Raw genomic sequence first — 14,375 nt, 5'->3', positions numbered from 1 at the left:
TTTCTTTTGTTTTCAGGGTTCACAGGGTTCAGGGTCCCTGGCAATTTCCCAAGACACCCAGTCATCTCCTCAATCAACGCAAACTGCCTCCTCCATGGACAGGTAAGAAAATTAAGAGATGGTATAATTCTGCAGTGTTGCATTGATGCCTGATACAGAGTTTGCAATAGCGCACCAAGGATATCAATGCCTGGGAGATTTGCAACTATGCGGGCTGAAGACTTAAAGGGATACTGTCATGGGAAAGCATGTTTTTTTTCAAAACGCATCAGTTAATAGTACTGCTCCAGCAAATTCTGCACTGAAATCCATTTCAAAGGAACAAACTGATTTTTTCATTTTGAAATTAGACATGGGGCTAGACATATTGTCAGTTTCCCAGCTACCCCCAGTCATGTGCTCTGATAAACTTCAGTCACTCTTTACTGCTGTGCTGCAAGTTGGAGTGATATCACCCCTCTCCCTTTCCCCCCAGCAGTCTAACAGAACAATGGGAAGGTAACTAGATAACAGCTCCCTAACACAAGATAACAGCTGCCTGGTAGAGCACTCAATAGTAAAATCCAGGTCCCACTGCGACACATTCAGTTACATTGAGTAGGAGAAACAACAGCCTGCCAGAAAGCAGTTCCATCCTAAAGTGCTGGCTCTTTCTGAAAGCACATGACCAGGCAAAATGACCTGAGATGCACCTACACAACAATATTACAACTAAAAATATACACTTGCTGGTTCAGGAATTAAATTTTATATTGTAGAGTGAATTATTTACAGTGTAATTTAGAAATAAAAACGACATCATAATAATCATGACTCCCTTAAGGGTCAGGGCACACAGGCATATTCGGGGAGATTAGTCGCCTGGCGAAAAATCTCCTATTCTACGGGCGACTAATCTCCACGAACTGCCTTCCCGCTGGCTAAAATGTAAATCGCCAGCGGGATGGCTCTCGGAGCGATTCATTTTCTGAAGTCGCCCGAAGTTTCCTCGTCAGGCGACTTCGGAAAACAAAACGCTCTGAGTGCCATCGCGCCAGCTATTTACTTTCTAGCCGGCAGGAGGCAATTCGGGGAAATTAGTCGCCCTGAAGAAGAGATTTGTTCCCGACTAATCTCCCCGAATCTGCCTGTGTGCCCTGACCCTTACACTCAAACCCCTCACTCACGTGAATGGCAATAAAGTGCAGGAGTTTCTCGTTTGAAAAGGTTCCTGTATATTATTGTCATAAATAAAATTCTCTGTGCAGGAATTTCTTGCTTGATGTTGAATTCAGTATGTTTTTTTTCTAGTGCACATTCAGATGTGGCATCAGGACTGAGTGATGGAAATGAGGGCAGCACTGCCTCTGGCGGGAGACACGAAGGCCGAACCACTAAACGCCACTACAGGAAATCTGTGAGAAGCCGCTCTAGGCACGAGAAAATTGCCCGCCCCAAACTTCGAATCCTTAATGTGAGTCGTTTGTAGTTTTGCTTCATGTTTAGAATTTTTCTACGCGAACCAATATATGCACATAGGTGGGCTACACCCTAATCATTTAAATGTGTCTTCCAGGTTTCCAACAAAGGGGATCGTGTTGTCGAGTGTCAGCTGGAGACTCATAACCGCAAGATGGTCACCTTCAAATTCGACTTGGATGGAGACAATCCTGAAGAGATTGCGACTATAATGGTGAGCAGCTTTCCTTCTCAAGCCAAAGCCACGGCACGTCTCTGTGAACTGCTGTCTTGGTTAATACAGGCATAGCCTATTGGAATGGAATTGGAGTCAGCACAGTCCCCATTAGATAAAAACCGACACTGCAGCAATGATGTCATAAGGTAGCAACTATGGAATGGAATTGGAGTCAGCACAGTCCCCATTAGATAAAAACCGACACTGCAGCAATGATGTCATAAGGTAGCAACTATACAGAAAAGAAAGATACCCGCGTGATAAATCTTGGATGCTATAGATAGGGGAGCTATCGTGAAAATAAAAATTTAATATGAGCTTCATCATACTGAAATAAGTATTTTTTCTAAATACAATAAATTAAAAAGTATGTACTGTTTCTGAAATAATCAAGTTTATCTTCACTGTTCCTCTCGCAGCATCTGTTTCTCTTCATTCTGTCTTCATTCAGCAGTTGGGTGTCAGATAATCATTGAACGTTGGTTCAATAGATTTTCTTTTGCCTAGAAGATATATTAGAGCTCAGTCTATTAAAATCACCAGGCATCATGTCTCTCTACATGCAGAATTTATGCAAAAGGCAGTTATTTTGTAGATCTTTTTGTATGGGAATCAGTTATTTGAATGAGCCTCCAATACATCTGCTAGGAAAGGGAGCCCACTATAAGATATATTGGATCATTCATCTGACACTGAACTGCTGAATGAAGACGGAATGAAGAGAAACAGATGCTGAGAGAGGAATAGTGAATATAACCTTGATTAATTTAGAAACAATGCAGAATTTTCAACTGATTGCATTTAGAAAGTTTCTTATTTCAGCATGATGAAGCTTATATTAAATATTCATTTCCGCGATAGTTCTTCTTTAACAGTTTTGCTAATCTATTGCTGAAATACCAGGTGAATAATTTTGTGACTCATGTTCTTGAGTGACTTCACCCAATAGAAAATTTTTCCCAACTGGAGAAAATAATTACTTAGGTCTCTGAAGATCACATACAGTTGGCCATAAATTGAAAGGATAAGTGGATTTACTTGAAGTGCCAATATGCTAGGCACCCTCCAGTGAATTCAGTAGTGGGTCGGTGCTAATTTTAGGATAAAACTGCACTGGTTAATTGCATACTGGGTTTAATCAGGTTAATCTGATTATTCGCCCGGGACCAGTTCATACTGGAGGCTTCAACTGGGCGAACGTGATCATGCAGTCCTTACCTCTCTGGATTTTTCACACTTGCACAGTAGATATCCGATTGGCTGACATAAGTCACCTATCCCATATGCTGCTGACTCGGTCTGGAGTCCACCTTAATTCTTTTTATATCATTTGCCTTAGGTCAGTGGTTCCCAAACAGTGCTAACTGCCCTCCTTGGAGGCAAGAGCAGTGGCAGGGGAGAGCATCTTAAGCTATTAGTGTGAGATTTAGTGGATAATGCATATTTTATCCATAGTGTTGGAGCTGTGTGGGGGTATGAACAAAGGTTGTTTTTTTTTGTAAATTAAAAATCCTGACAACCCCTGCCCTAGGCAGCTTTTTATTGGCTGTGATAGACATACCAGCAGAGAAAACATGATCCTCTGCAGATGTAATGACACAGAAAGGCCTCAGCTGTTTGCCACAGGTCTTAGGAAATCATAAATCCAACCTTCTGATCAAAGGGCGATCAAAGTGAGTTAAGGTGGCCATATACGGAGAGATCCCCAAACGAGCAGGTCTCTCTCCGATATGCTCACCTTGAGGTGGGCGACATTGGGCTTATCCGATCATGGGCCCTAGGGCCCAACGATCGGATCATAACGATGGGTAAATGGGCGGGTTGGATCCGCATCAACGAACAGATGCGATCCGACAGGATTTTTAGTCCCGTCCAATCTACGTCTGGCTAACTTTCGGCCTGATACCGTTCGGGGAAGCACGTCGGAGGATCCCATACACGGGCCAATGAGCTGCCGGCTCTGTCTGTCGGCCACCTTTAGTAAGATTTACAAGGGCATTTGAACCAGCATTCCACAGAAATGAAACGTTGTACAAGTGTCTCTGGCCCAGAAATGAAAAGCATCTGTGGTTGTGTTATCTTTGGGTCCTTGTATTTACCTGTACATTTGTGTATTTTCCTCCAGGTGCAGAATGTGTTTATTTTAGCCACAGAGAGGGAATCCTTTGTAGAGCAGGTGAAAGATATCATAGATAAGGCCGATGAGATGTTGAGTGAAGATGTGAGTGTGGAGCCAGAAGGAGAACAGGGGGCGGAAAGTATGCAACTCAAGGGTGATGCCTATTACCCAGAATCACAGGTATGGACACACGCTCCTGTCAATTCCCTTTATATATTTTTATCTTTCAAGTAAGATGTTTACCATTCAATGAATGGGCATTTCATTAAAGCAACAACTTTTCTTCCATTTGCAGAAGATGAATTCTGAATTTAGAATACCAGATCCTGTGTATTGCTTACCACAGACGGCGGGTACGTGCTTTTTATTTATTAAGACGTTATTAACGACTATTACAATCAAGGGAAACTGACTTTGAACTCATCTGAAAGGCGTTGTTCGTCTTTTAGTTAACTTTTAGTATGATATAGAGCAGTGATCCCCAAACATGTTGTTCTCCAACTCCTTGGATGTTGCTCCCAGTTACCTCAAGGCAGGTGCTTATTTTTGAATTCCAGGCTTTTGGGTGCATAAAAACCAGTTGCACTGCCAAACAGAGTCTTCTGTCGGCTGACATCCACATACAGGCTACTAAATGGCCAATCACAGTCCTTATTTGGCACCCCAGGAACATTTTTCATGCTAGTGTTGCTCCCCAACTCCTTTTACTTCTGAATGTTGCTCACAGGTTTTAAAGGTTGGGGATCCATGATGTAGACTAGAGCATGGTTTTCTAAGATGATATGCATTTGGTTTTCATTTTTTATTATTTGTGGTTTTTTAAGTTATTTAGCTTTTTAATCAGCAGCTCTCCTGTTAATTTCGGCAATCTGGTTCATAGGGTCCAAATTCCCCTAGCAACTGTGCACTCATTTGAATAAGAGACTGGCATATGAATAAGAGAGAGCCTGAATAGAAAGATAAGTAATAAAAAGTATAGATAACAATACATTTGTAGCTTTACAGAGCATTTATTTTTATAGATGGGGTCAGTGACCCTCATTTGAAGGCTGGACAGAAGAAGAAGACAAATAATTCAAAAACTATAAAAATGGAAAAGTTGCTTAGAATTGGCCATTCTATAACATACTAAAAGTTAACTTAAAGGTGAACTACCCCTTTAGGGCAGAGACACACGGTCAGATTCGGGGAGATTAGTCGTACAGCGACAAGTCTCCTCTTCCTCAGGGAGACTAATCTCTCCAAACTGCCTTCCTGCCGGCTAGAATGTAAATCGCCGGCGGGATGGCACTCGGATTGCTTCATTTTCCGAAGTCGATGAAGTTTCCTCACGAGGCAACTTCGGAAAACTAATCGCTCCGAGTGCCATCCGGCCGGCGGGGAGGCAGTTTGGGTAGATTAGTCGCCCCAAAGAAGAGGAGATTGTCGCCAGGCTACTAATCTCCCCTAATCTGAGTGTGTGTCTCTGCTAGGGTTGCCACCCGGCCGGTATTTTACCGGCCTAGCCGGTAAAACACCTGCCAAGGCCGGGGCCTTTATTACAAATTTACTGGCAATGTAGCTGCCGGTAAATTTGTAATACCCTTAAAAAGACCCCCTCGGCCAGCCCCCAATCCCCTGTAAACTTACCTTGTCCTTCGGTTCTTGTCCTGGCCGTGCTGTGGCCACGCCCCTTTGACATCACGCCACGCCCCCTTTGACATCACACCACACCCCCTTTTTGTACCCGCCCCCACCAGCCGGAATTTTTTTTGGCAAAAGGTGGCAACCCTAGTCTCTGCCCTTAAGGTCCTGTCTATGCTGTTTATGTCCAATAGCAGGTCAGGCATGCTGATAAAAGCTTCAGGAACTTGTTGTTTACACTTAACTGTACTTTCTATTAAAATGATCTTCCTGGGCTCTGCTTTTTTGGCAAAAGTATAATATAATATAAAGTTATGTCCACTTTGTTTTGATTAATAATAAGAGATTTTTTTTGTTTTTTCCCCCTTCTCTTATACGACAGGTCTTGTTCCCATCGCTGTCACACAAGTGGTTCATTCCGCTGGTAGACGGTTTATTGTGAGCCCGGTTCCTGAAAGCCGTCTGAAAGATCAGTCGTTCTTCAGTGCTTCATCACAGGACCCTCAGCTACCAGGTGAGTGCTTAAAAAGAAAGCGCCTGATAGACAGATTGAAAGAAGTATGGTGGAAGGAGAAAAGCTGCCATTACAGGTCGACTAGTAAGTAGGATTCAATGGGTTGCTCCGTCCACTTCAAATGAACATAGTAGCTGAAACTGGGAAAATGGTTTTGTGAGGCATGAGAACAAGAGGATGTATTGATGGGGCAGTCGGTGGGAGTGATCTGATTGTAGGTTCGGCAGGTTGGCATGCTACCATCAATAAGGACCAATAAAGTAACAACCTCTTTGACTTCTTTCTTTTTTTCAGTGTCTGTTGCACATGGTCCAGGGATGAATCTGTCTCATTCTGCCTCCTCCGTGAGCCTGCAACAAGCCTTTGCAGAGATGCGTCACTCACAGATGACCGAAGGTCCCAGCACAGCTCCTCCCATTTTTAACCAAACTGGACCCCCATTTCCACCATCCATGACTAGTCTGTTGGCAACTCTGCCTACTAATGCAATGCCTATCTTCCAGGCAGCCCCAGCAATCCCCAGTAACTTACCTTCTGCTGTGCCTCCAACGGTAGAGGTGAATGTACCTCAGGCTCCTGAAAGGGTGCATGCTGGGATGGCTCCAACTAGCATTGCACCAAGCACCTTGTCCCCTCCACTAATTGCAGTATCCAACCAGCTCCCAGAGGTGATACCGGGAGTATCTGTATCAGCCATCGCATCACTTCCTGCGACATCACTTCCTTCTATGCCCATAGTGGGTGGAGTTCCTATGGGCGCTGCAATCCTGCCCTCAACACAGATACTCGGCTCTGTCAGTACAATGGGCACTATGCCACCATCTGTAACATCTCCTCCAATGCAACAGGCTAATGTTGCTGGGAGCCTGCCTCACACATCAGTCTCCGCTCCTCTTATTCTTAGCAATTTTGCTCCATCTCAGGTCCCGCTTTGCAGCAGTAGCTCTGTCCCAAGCTTTGTAGAAAGTGTGGCGGTCAGCTCCGCACTGGATAGCAGCAGAATGGTGGCAGAAGTCGACACGGTAATGAGCACAAGTGGCTTCTCTCTGCCCATCTCTGCACCTCTGACATACGCTGGGGTTGCAGCCTCAGGCATTGCAGGAGCTGGAGGGCAACCTGGGGTGCATCCCCCTCATCTCCCACAGGGTGTGGCTACAACTCCAGTTGTATCCCAGACACCTCCTTCATCCCTTCCTCCCATTCCTGGAAGCATACCTCTCAACCAGCCAGGATCCAATATACCCCACACCTTATCGCATGGCCAACCTCAGCCCACCCCACTTCCCAACCAGCCCCAAACAAACCTTGTAGAGGGTGAGACAGATACCCTGCCTAAACCTGGCATAGATGATATAAAAACCCTCGAGGAGAAGTTGAGGTCACTGTTCAGTGAGCATGGCGGTGCAGGGGCCCCTCATGGACTTACCCCATCAGAAACTCAAATTGGCTTGGATGGGACTCCCCTTCCAGGCCCCTCTTCAAGTAGTACAACTCAGACCAAGCCTGCAGCATCCACTGGACCACCAACCAGTTTGCCTTTAGGGCCACCTGGGATACCGGCCATGAGTCAGATTATGACACCTGGACAAGCTGCTACACCTGTCACCTACGTGTCTGCGTCCGGAAACACTCTAGCCACACCCAAAGCTGCCACCCCACCCTCCAAACCACCTCTCAGTCGGGTGCCGGTAAGGACACATGCTTTATACACGTCATTTAATGTAGAGTGATCTTAATGGTCTAACTACATCATTAGAAATGTGTATCTAGCTCATTGTAAGAAAGGTGGTAAACCCTAGTTTAAAGGGTAAGCGAAGTTTGAATATTGTCGACACTAAGACCATTTCATTTTCATTCAACCTGAAATGTTGTGGTCACATGGGCCACAGCTTCTTTTCTAAAGGGTATATTCCATTTAAATGCCCGTTTCCAATCCATACGGCAAATAGACTTTAATACAATGTGCAAGACAGATATGTTTTATTCTTTGGCAAGAGACCTATTTTTACTTCTGTTCTCTGGGGTGGGATGCATGGGAGAACAGGAGGCTGTATCTATTACTGTAAAGTCTGTGCAAGAGATCAACTGGCTGCATTTCCTGATCTGTCATTGAGACTCTCTGGCCATCATCTCCCTCTTAATTAATTTTTCATTCATCATCACTAACGAGAGGGGGGAATCATTCATCAGTTTAAGCTGGAAACAGATTAAACCCTGATATTAGAGACATTTCTAAAGATAAGAGATCTGACAATTTTTGTACAGACAGACAAGACACATTTTTTTTTAATACATTATAATACCTCAAGCATTAAGGGCTTTTGATAAGTCAACAAAGACTTATGTTTGGGTTCAGGTCAATTATATATGGTCATTAATGTGCTGGATGTATTTATTAAAAGTGAACAGATCAAACAGGTTGGAGGGTAACCATATTTTCATGCTGGTAGATATGTTCATCTCTGGAGTGAATATATAAGTATATAGCTGCAGTTTATAGGTATATATGACTAGTGTCTCATGTAGATGCCTTTTCCTGTCTGTAGGTGACCACGGCAGGGGCCGAACCCCTATCAGGCAGTCTTCCTGGTGAACACCTGCCTCCTCCTCTTCCAGGACCTTCACTAACTCAGGTGCAGCATGGGCCTCCTCTTTTCCATTCCATATAACACCTTATGAATGACTGCTTGTGCATGCTCTCTGTCTTCCTATTTGTATTTATCCTCCTTCATCTCACCCAGAACACGGCAACTTCTAACGACAAAAAAAAGGCAGAGCCAACAGCCAGGAATGAAATATAAGAATTAGGAAGAGATACTGTTTGTAGCCTTGAGACAAGTACATTTGTGTTTGCCCATTGGACCCGAGTCCTCTCCCTTTGGGAGTTTACATGTAGACCTTCTCATTTCAGTCCCAGCAGCCTCTAGAAGACCTGGATTTCCAGCTGAGAAGGACGTTGAGCCCTGACACTGTCTCTGTGCCCTCTGCACCAGTATTTGTGAGTGTGAAGGAAGTGAGGGTTTCCTCCGTGGATCATTTTATTTACCATCCATAAAAACTGCAGGGCCTTTTGTTTATACATTGAAGGGAAAAAGTATAAACAACACCCCCCCCCATTTTTGGCATGTGCTTGTTCAGTTTGGCTTGTGTAAAAAGGTACAAAGACGTAACTGCCAAAAATAAATGTACACAAACATAAACAATTCCTGCGATTTGAGTGGAAACCATGACTTGCAGAGACTATATCCAGTGTCGGACTGGCCCACCGGGATACCAGGAAAACTCCCGGTGGGCCCAGGTATCAGGGGGCCCTCATGCTTTTTTAGTGGGCCCCTGGTCTAAGGTTTTTGGATGGACCCCTGGTGTCTCAGTCCGACACGGACTATATCCCAACCCCCTGACAGAGTCATTTAACAACTCCTTCTGGTTCCATGTTGAGAATGCTGAAGAGATGGATAGTGGAACTTTATGTCTCTGCGCTTTACATGGTTCTCTGGAAAGCTGAGAGGCTTCAATCCCAAAATGCACCACTTCACATGGAACAAGAGGGAAAGGGACTAACTGCCAGCTTGGGGTGGTGGTGGGGAAATAGTCAGAGGCAGACTATCATTAAATCTGAATGTTTATTTTTGGCAGTTCAAACTTTTTTTTATCCTAGGCCCAACTTAAAGAGCCTGTGTCAGAAATGGGTGTGTCCATCTAAGGGTCATGGCACATGCTCAGATTATAAATCTCCTTTTCTTCAGGGCGACTAATCTCCCTGAACTGCCTCCCATCGGCTAGAATGTAAATCGCCGGCGGGATGGCACTCAGAGTGCTTCGTTTTCCGAAGTTTCCTCGTGAGGCGACTTCGGAAAACGAATCGCTCCGAGTGCCATCCCGCCTGCGATTTACATTCTAGCCGACGGGAGGCAGTTCTGGCCAATTAGTCGCCCTGCTGGGCGACTAATCTCTGAGTGTGTGTCATGTTTGCAAGTAAATCTAGTGAAAGTGAGTGTTTTCAACCAGTTACCACTTAACCCAATGGAGAGGCAATTCCCCAGAATTTTGCTTCCTCTGCTTGCCGTTCTGGTGGGTGGCAGAACACTGGGAAATCTCTGTGTGTGCCATTGGAGAGTTGAGTGATTGTACGAATCTGATCTTCTCTCCTGATATGAAGGCCTTTTCCATCACATGCAAGAAAATATGGACTTCATGACACTTACTAGAAGAGGAGTGCTCTTTAGTAGCAACAACAATTAGTCGTTTCTCTGAGACCCCCCCTTCCATTCTGAGTTTTAGCCAAACTCTGTCACCTTGTGCAGGGAAATTGCTTGGGCTCACCTCTAAGTTAACATTTAGGGGGGATTCACTGATGTAAAATACTTTCTCCATATTCACAAACAGAAATCCGCCTAAATTCCGACGCAACCACTACTTTTAATGCTTAGTGAAAGAAAGACCATTTGCAGACACTTTTATGAATTCGTCTTTCTAACGACATAAAAATGGAGCAAAAACTACATTTTAAACGACATTTTAAAGGATAAGTAAACCTTTAAATTTAAGTGAATGTAAAACTGATGAGGGTGCTATTCTAAGAACGTTTGCAATTTACATTCATTTTCTTTTAATTCCAAGATATTAAGGGAAACATATACTGTTAATCTGAATGAATATTGTTATAACAGCGCCACCTGCTGGTCATTTTCCCACCAGCCTGACCAGCAAGTAGTCAAGGAAGTTGTCAGGAGAAAGAAAGAGGCTGCTCTGATGTTCTTCTGCTTAGGAAAAATGTGAGAAAGGTTTATAATTTTATTCCTAAGCAGAAGAACATCAGAGCAGCCTCTTTCTATTAACAGTACATGTATCCCTTAATATCTTGGAATTAAAAGAAAATAATCAATGTACATTGCAAAAGTTCTTAGAATAGCACCCTTGTCAGTTTTACATTCACTTGTTTTAAAGGCTTACTTATCCTTTAAAAATGGAGTAAAGATCAGTATAACTCTTCCCCATGTGTCAGATCAATTCTAAAATAATTTCCTCTGCTTTGCTTCTTCCAATCTCAATTTCACACCTCTTGTAGGTGCCCCATTGTGGGATTATTTGCATTAATAGGATTAATAATAGTTTTAATAGAGATTAGCACTTCAGGGCACAAATTTCTGTCTAACCCTATAGGTGTAAAAGCCTCATTAACAAAACAAGTAAAACACAGATTAAACCAAAAAAAAGTGTATTTTCTCCAATTTGATATGTTAAAAGTTTTTAACTCACACTAGCATTGTTTTACTAGTTTTAGCCGAATGAATGAGGCAATATTAGCAATTTGAGTGAAAATATTATCTGAAGGAAAAGTAAAGCTTTCCAGGCAGTTTTTTAGTTTTGGCAGCACTTAGACACTTGATCTAAGATAATGAAACATATTTCTGATACAAATCCCTATATTATGCAAAACAGCCTTTTTTTTGTATTTAGACCCTTGTATCTTGTTACAGAAGTGGAATTACCCAAAAATGCAGACAGCTTTAGAAAGCCCAGGTTATCCTGAAAATAAGGATGTATAATTTTCCTAGGTAAAATAACCCCCTTCCCCAGAAATTATAATTTGATGGCTGACTTGGCAGGTTTACTAAGAGTTAAAGACAAATTCGTTAAAAAGTCGTGCAAAAGGCAAAGTCTGAAAAGTGTCTGTTTAAAAGACAAATTTACAAAAGTGCAGATAGAGGTTTGTGAATTTGGTGGGAAATCCGACATTCTTAGCTCCACTTTTATTTTGTCTTAATATCACCATTTTTGTGAATTCCCCCCTTAGTGTATTGTGGAACGTCCAGTTCTTAGCAACTTTTCAATTGTTTTGTTTATAGGCGTGAAATCTCCTCTTCTTCGGGCGACTAATATCCCCGAACTGCCTTCCTCTAAAATGTAAATAACTGGCGGACTGGCACTCGGATCGATTTGTTTTCCGAAGTCGCCCAAAGTTGCCTGACGAGGAAACTTCGGGCGACTTTGGAAAACGTATCGCTCCGAGTTGCATCCTGCCGGCAATTTACATTTTAGAGGAAGACCGTTCCCGGGAGATTAGCCGCCCGAAGAAGAGGAGATTTGTTGCTGGGCGATTAATCTCCCCAAATCTGCCTGTCTGCCCTGACCCTTAAGGCATTTGCTTTCCTCTTTCCAGCTTTTAAACGGGGGGGGGGGGGGGTCATTGACCCTGGCAATCAACAATGAATGAATGAAAAAAAAAAAAAAAAGTCGTTGTCTAAGAATATCCCTGTCTTCATCATACTAAATATTTATTTAAAGTCCCTTTGTTATCCTGCACCTTGAAAGTGGAAGTGTGGCTTAGACTATCCCCGTGTAGAAGTGTTTGATAATGATAGAGCTACAAGTTACTTTGTACACGTCACCTTCTGCCATGTAGAACAGAATGCCGCTCCTGGTGTCCCAGTGTGAAGCAAAACACAACAGATCACTACTGTAATTTACTGTAAGAGAAGAAAAATGTTGTTAGGGCAGGAATAAAAATCACTGGAGGTGCCGCAGTCTGTGGTTGAGGATATAATATATTTATGTCAAATGCCATATTAAATAAGCATTCTCCTTTTGATGAAAGCATTAAATGTATGTTAATGTGCTGTTGCTATTGTAGTCAAGGGAGAATGACTATTTTGCAGCTATATCTACTCCCAAGGTGACAAAATTGGTTTTAAAGGAGCACTAAAGCGCAACAAAGAATAAGCCTACAAATACAACAACATGCAAACTGCAAACTGCAAAAGAAAAGCTATTCCGGAGCACAGAGACCTGCGGACTGCAGTCAAAATTGTGTCTGTGCTCTGAGTTAAGCTGGCCATAGATGTTGAGATTTTTAAAAGATTCGATCATCATCGCGAGACCACGATTATCTCGGAACGATCGTACAATCATACGAATTGTCCATCAACTAAAAAGACCAATTTGCCAGGAAAACAAAGGGGAGCTGCCTGCTTGGCCCTGCAAACATAGATAGATTGCACTGGGACCGACAAAGATTTTTTAATCTGGCCGATCAATTTCCTGACAGATGTCGGCCGAAAAATCGTAAGATGTTCGATCGTTCGAATCCCACTAACCGCACGATGATTTTGAAGGATTGGTCGGGCTTCCCTAAAATCAGTCGTTCGGCAAGAGAAATCTTTGCGTCTATGGGGACCTTTAGACAGTGTTCTAATCTAAAGGGTCAGGCAGGAGGAGACAGCTGTCCTCCCCTCCCACTCCTAACTTGCATAATTCTTCAGTGCTCACTGGGGCCCTGTCCTTATCACCTGCCATAAGTACAGGTAAGGACAGGGCTAGTGCTGGATTTTTTTTTATTTGGTGCTCATATTTACCCACTTTGATCCTCTACCCGGACCCGCAATTGCCTTATCCGCAACCCGCGGACCACCATCAAACAGGAAGTGATGGTGCTGCAAATCAGTAGTGACATCATCAAAAGTAACGGGGACAGAAACAAGTTTTGTAAAACTTTAAAAGGAGTAAAATATAGACAATATTACATAAGATAAAAAATTTAGATGAGACCCCCGACCCGCATCTATACCCGCACCTGAAAATCCTCCCCTCATTCCGCAGTGTGTCTTCTTTTTATGCGGGTATCTCGCGTGTAGCCGACCCGCTGCAGGACTCTAATCTGTGTCTCTGAAGATGCCCCCCACTCAAAATATCCAGGATGGGGGGCTGCTGGGTGCAGCTTTTGAAGGCCTGGATCATTACTATTATAGGGCTGCTGAACCTTGGGCTCGAGTAATTGTATCAGTATTTGTGCTGCTGTCACTTTGTTTCCCTCTGAGGTGGTTTGCTTTCATACTTTACCCCGAGTGTGTGTGGTTGCTTCAGTTTAGGACCGAGCTCATTGTTTTGTTATAACTAACTGTATTTTCCCTATTCCATTCCCAGCCTGTGCAAAGTGTAACTTCTACCAGTGCAGCAGCAGCACCTGTCAGCTCAGCATCACAGCCCTCGGTTTCAGGTAAGGCTGGGCAGCCGTTTTCTGTACTTTCTAGAGACCTGTTTATATAAAGTGCCCTTGTACCCCCGCAGAGTTGTATTGAAGAGCACAGCAGAATAACCTGACAATACAAAGGCTTTAGTTTGATCAGTAAGTACCTTTGGTACATCAAGCGTGACCAGGGGCGATCCTGGCCACTCCGCCGCCTTGAAATTCGCTCTTAAAGTACCAGGAGCTGCATTTTTGCCGCCGCCTGGTACCTAGTGGGGCGCTGCCGCCTGAGGTGACAGCCTCAACTCGCCTCATTGGCGAAGCACCCCTGAGCGTGACTGCCAGACTTATTTGATTCAAGACCCCTCTTTGAGGGTCAACATAAGTGCGCACATATATTAAAACACTGTATCAGCCATCGTTCTAAGAATATCTTGGACATCAAGGATGTGTGCCTCCCCAAATCTTTCACTACCTT

General features: G+C 43.6%; 1 protein-coding gene across 12 annotated transcripts in view; it reads left to right on the top strand.

Moving 5' to 3' along the window:
• wnk1.L (WNK lysine deficient protein kinase 1 L homeolog) overlaps positions 1 to 14,375 on the top strand; it is a 160,079-nt gene that overhangs the window by 130,573 nt on the left and 15,131 nt on the right. For 8 of the 12 annotated variants that reach the window (XM_041585947.1, XM_041585944.1, XM_041585943.1 and 5 more), the window contains 10 exons: positions 17 to 102; positions 1,291 to 1,453; positions 1,556 to 1,672; positions 3,801 to 3,974; positions 4,090 to 4,147; positions 5,800 to 5,931; positions 6,226 to 7,619; positions 8,478 to 8,564; positions 8,843 to 8,929; positions 13,855 to 13,927. In XM_041585947.1, coding sequence (XP_041441881.1) covers positions 17 to 102; positions 1,291 to 1,453; positions 1,556 to 1,672; positions 3,801 to 3,974; positions 4,090 to 4,147; positions 5,800 to 5,931; positions 6,226 to 7,619; positions 8,478 to 8,564; positions 8,843 to 8,929; positions 13,855 to 13,927 — 2,371 coding nt within the window. The remainder of the gene's footprint in view (positions 1 to 16; positions 103 to 1,290; positions 1,454 to 1,555; positions 1,673 to 3,800; positions 3,975 to 4,089; positions 4,148 to 5,799; positions 5,932 to 6,225; positions 7,620 to 8,477; positions 8,565 to 8,842; positions 8,930 to 13,854; positions 13,928 to 14,375) is intronic. The other 4 variants (XM_041585945.1, XM_041585949.1, XM_041585954.1 and 1 more) reach the window with 2 other exon arrangements.

This window comes from Xenopus laevis, chromosome 3L (assembly GCF_017654675.1).
Source record: "Xenopus laevis strain J_2021 chromosome 3L, Xenopus_laevis_v10.1, whole genome shotgun sequence".
NCBI lineage: Eukaryota > Metazoa > Chordata > Amphibia > Anura > Pipidae > Xenopus > Xenopus laevis.
Note: the sequence above shows the minus strand (reverse complement) of the source record. Positions and strands in the feature narration are given on the sequence as shown.